The 4,889-nt window shown below is 30.1% G+C and overlaps 1 protein-coding gene across 1 annotated transcript; it reads left to right on the top strand.

Moving 5' to 3' along the window:
• The first annotated feature begins 681 nt into the window (after window positions 1-681).
• Window positions 682-2,479, top strand: LOC129892346 (hyoscyamine 6-dioxygenase-like). Its single transcript, XM_055967924.1, has 5 exons — window positions 682-790; window positions 904-1,118; window positions 1,206-1,471; window positions 1,679-1,988; window positions 2,107-2,479. Exons 2-5 carry the CDS (start codon window positions 915-917, stop codon window positions 2,350-2,352), a joined length of 1,026 nt encoding a protein of 341 aa, XP_055823899.1. The 5' UTR covers window positions 682-790; window positions 904-914; the 3' UTR covers window positions 2,353-2,479.
• The last annotated feature ends 2,410 nt before the right edge of the window (window positions 2,480-4,889 follow it).

The following is a 4,889-nucleotide window of genomic DNA, read 5'->3' on the forward strand; positions in this document are numbered from 1 at the left end:
TTTTTTTTGAATTTCATAATTAAGTTATTGAGAGTGTAAAAAATACACATAAACTATTATTCATAAATTTGAGAAACACACCTTAAGTAAAATGTGATAGTGTGTATTACACTCTTTATTCTTTTATAAAAACATTTATCACATAAATTACCACGTGGAAAACAATTCATGTGGAATCATTTTCTTTAAACAAAAGTAATGTAATACACACACATCACATATTATGTGAGGTGTATTTCTCAAATTTGAGTGATAACTTAAGCGTGTTTCTCATATTCCCAATAATTTAAATATGAAAAACAAAAACAAAAAAAATTTAAGTATGTTGTTGATATTTCAACTTTGAAACTAAAAAAACAAAAAAAATATGTGGACGAAAATCAAGGCAGACATGCTTAAGTGTGAGTGCACACACATTTGGTTTAGTTAATATTGATTTGTGTTTCTCAAATTAATAAGTGATAATTTAAATATATTTTTTATCTTTTTAATAATTTAGGTATGAAATTCAAAATAAAAAAATAATTAAAGTGTAATTTTGAAACTTTTAATTCTTTGTTATTTGTTAAAGTAAATAAGTAAAAGAGAAGGTACTATCTTTACTATGCGGTGGTATTTACTAGTGGTTGAGATTCAAAATCTGAGCATCAGTTTCGAACTTTTAGGAGAATTTCTAAACACTTCGAGGGCTTGTTATGCAATTTTCCTCCCTATAAATGGCCTTGCAGATCTCCAGTAAGAAATCAAACAAATTAAAGTAGTGTTAACATATTGAAAGATCATTTCTCAGGTAATCCTCTTTTGTGATTTCCTCTCCGTCCCCCCTGGGCTCCCCCCCCCCCTCCCCCAGCTTTCTTTCATGGCTTATTTGTTCCGATTTTACCTTTCTTCTGTTTTTGTTAGATTCGTTGACAATGGCGGACCTCCTCTCAAACTGGTCAAGCACACTACAAGCAGTTCCTCCAAGTCATTGCATACCAGCGCATGAAAGACCAGTGGATCCAGTTGAAATTGCGAACACTATTCCAGTCATTGATTTGGGAAAAGCTAAGGGGGAAGAACGATCTGTCGTTGTTCAAGAACTTATGAAAGCTTTTGAAGAATATGGGTTTTTTCAGGTTTATTATTTATGCAATAATACGACTCTCTTTTTTTTTATGTATCTAATTAATTAAAGATGAACTGAAGTTGAAATGATGAAATAGATAATCAATCACGGAGTACCGGAAAATCTGATGGAGGAGGCAATGAAAGTGTACAAAGAATTTTTCAGTCTGTCAGCTGAAGAGAAAGCAAATTATGCAAAGGATGCTGCAAATAACACAGCAAGTGGTGCAGCGACACTGTACAGCAGCAGTGCCAAGCATTATGATTCAGAGGAGCATCGATACTGGAGGGATGTCTTGGAACATAGCTGCAATCTTGATGGGGAAGACAAAAAAACTTGGCCTAATAACCCTCCAAGATATAGGTACTGTTCAATAGTTGGTCCAAATTTGCCCTTACTGTAATGGGACACATCGATTAGCATAATGAGACAATTAATAAGTAAAAGGAGTCAAATATGGCCTTGAAAATATGTGAAATTGAGCAAACATGTACAAATTTAAAATTTCTTCAATTTGTTTACTTACCTAGTATTTGCTTGTCACAATAAATTATGAAAATGAACTTTCAGGGAGGTTATTGGTGCATATTCAGATGAATTGAGAAGGGTGAGCAAGGTCATCTTGGGTATGGTAACTGAAGGGCTAGGTTTGGAGCCAGGGTTCTTTGACAAAGAACTTGGGCAGAGAATGCTTGTCAATCACTATCCAGCATGCCCAGATCCAAGTTTAACCTTGGGAGTTGGTGGACATTGCGATCCTAATCTCATAACCATTATCCAACAAGAAGTCTATGGTCTACAAATATTGAAGGATGACAAATGGGTTGGTGTGGAGCCTATACGTAATGCATTTGTGGTCAATTCTGGTTTACCAATAACGGTACTTGCAATTTCTTAATTTTACATCAGTTGAATAATTAGGACTAAAAAATGTGAAGTGAACATAAAAGAATTCTAGAGTTGTCTCATCTGATTGCTCTATAATTGTATAAACACAGGTAATTAGCAATGGGAAGCTAGCTAGTGTTGCACATCGTGTGGTGACGAACATAACTCAACCCCGAACTTCCATTGGTACTTTTATTTGTCCGGAAGATATCGTTGAACCTGCAAAATCACTTGTTGGTCAAGATAATCCTCCACAGTTCAAATCCTTCCATTGGGGCGTTGATTTTATGCCACATTACCTCAGCAAGAAATCAGTTTACCACGCATCATTGGAGCCTTTCAAAATCGATGCTTAAGACAAGGATCAAGTCTCTGCTGCTACTTTTAATTTCGACGAAAATAAGAGCTTTAATTTTCAATGTCTCTGTAGTTTGCATCCCAGTTTTATTACGTACTTCATGAATAAGAAGCTTTGATTCCTTATCTCTTCATGTTTGGATCTGCATGAACATCTTAAATTTGTGGTCACACACATTTTCATTGCATTTTAAATCAAATTATTTCATAATTTAGAAAACTGTCATTCTTTAAAACAAACTAAAATAAAAAAATATTGCCATAAACTGAAACAGAGGAAGCGGTGATCTCATTTCCTTACTCCTCTTCTCAAACATAAATTGAACAAACGGCAAAATGCACTTGAGTCAGAAATTATGCAGATTGAAACGGAAAAAATAGAGACAGAAAAAATTGTTGTATCTCAACCAATAAATTGTTTTGAATTAAAAAACCTTAAGATTAATAAATCAAATTCAATTTCAATTTCAGTAAGTCACTAAATCGATTTGCAGTGCAGTTATGGTTTTTTATTTTAGCTCTGTTAGCAAGGAGTTTCTCTGACTTAAATTCTTCAATAATTTACTGATATGCTCTCCGTGGAAGGAACTTCAACAACTAATTAATTTCATCAATCAATTTTAATTTTCCTCTTGACCATTTTTAGTTGCAGTTCATGAAATATTTGGGTGGGGAGGAGAGAGAAGGTATTTACGCTGTAAATTGTGATTAATTAAACAAATCTCCACCATTTATTTATAAAGGGACAAATGGATTTTTATCCAAATAGTAAATACGTCTACGTGTAACAATTTCAATACCAAACTGGAAGAAACGGAAGGATCAGCTGCTGGAAGGAAGCCGGAACCCACTTTAGGTACCGTTTGTCCCTCGTAGTTTTTGGGGAATATTTTTTTAAAAAAAAACTTGAGTACGTTTGACCTTATAATTTACGAAAGAAATATATTTGGCAAATATCTTAAATTCCCAAGTTCTAGAAAAAAATTAGAATCTAGGCTAAATTTTAAGCTAGCGTTTGGCTCCAAGTTTTTAAAAGTTATTCTTGACAAATATTCTTGGCAAGTTTTGGTGAAGTTTCACCATTCGTTTGGCCCCAATTTTTTTTTTAAGAATATTTAACTGTTTTAAAAATATAATTTATATCAGTAAGTTTTAAAAAATTATTAAAAATACCTATAAGTTTGTATTACCATTCTGTAATAAACATGTTCTATTAAAAAATAATCTTATAAAATAATTGATAGCAATCAACAATAACAAAATAACAATATAAGCAAGATCAATACATTAGTCGCATACTCAAAGTTGTCACTGATTCAGTTGAAATTATAATCTATTAAAATCAAATTATTCTCTTTTCTCAATCTTGTCACTCAAATTATAATTCAAACTTTTTCGGAGAGGTAGATAAATATTAGTTGAAATAAATAAATGATAGATTTTTTTTTATAAAATATAGAAATTTTGGGTAATTTTAAAATATTTAAAACTTTTCAAATACTATTCCAAGTTCTCAAATACTTGTTTTTTTCTAGTATTTGGGAACTTGGGAATTCTTCAAATATATTTGCCAAGTTTTATGGTCAAACATCACTTCCCAAGTTTTTTCCAAAACTTTTTGGGGCCAAACGGCAATATTTGGAAAGTTTTAAGAATTTAAAAATTATCTCAAACTTTTATATTTTATAAAAACATCATCATTTATTAATTTCAACTAATATTTATCTACCAACTTACTATATTAATGTGATCAACTAACACTATTAAATAACATCTCTATCTATTAATAATAATCAGACTATTCCTTTCTACAATTTGTTTAATTTTAATGCGATTAATAAATTGTCTTTGCCCATATTGTTATTTTATTTTTGTTTATTGTTATCAATTATGTTATAAGGTTTTTTAACAGAATATGTTCATTATAAAATAATAATTCAAATTTATGAATATTGTTAATAGTTTTTAAAACTTACGGATACAAAATAATATTTTTTGAAATATTCAAATATTCTTAAAAATTTTTATGGTCAAACAAATGATGAAACTTCACCAAAACTTCATTCAAAAATAACTTATTAAGAATATTTAAAATATTTGAGGCCAAACCCTAACTTACTTGCAAGCTCCGCTTTTGGCTTTTTTTTTTTTATAATTATTATTCTTCCCAAATCCACACTTCAGTCAAATCGTAGTGGTAGTTTACATTTATACTTTTACTTATTTTATTATAGTAAAGATTAAATTTATATTATGGATGTAACAATAATTATTCAATTATATTTTATTTTTCATGATTGTCTAAAGCGCAAATAAGTTCATCACTGGGTGTTAAATTGAAGAGAAAGTTTGTTTGGACAGTCACCTGCCAACTCAAATTTGTGCGATTATTAGGATAGTAATTATACAATATAATAATTATAACAATATATTTGTTTGTCATGATAATGTATTTACACTGTACAAATAGCACAAATATAATTACACAATTAGATTAATTTTTAAAATAAAATAAAATAATTAAAAAATTTTAAAA

The sequence above is a fragment of the Solanum dulcamara genome, chromosome 6, assembly GCF_947179165.1.
Source record: "Solanum dulcamara chromosome 6, daSolDulc1.2, whole genome shotgun sequence".
NCBI lineage: Eukaryota > Viridiplantae > Streptophyta > Magnoliopsida > Solanales > Solanaceae > Solanum > Solanum dulcamara.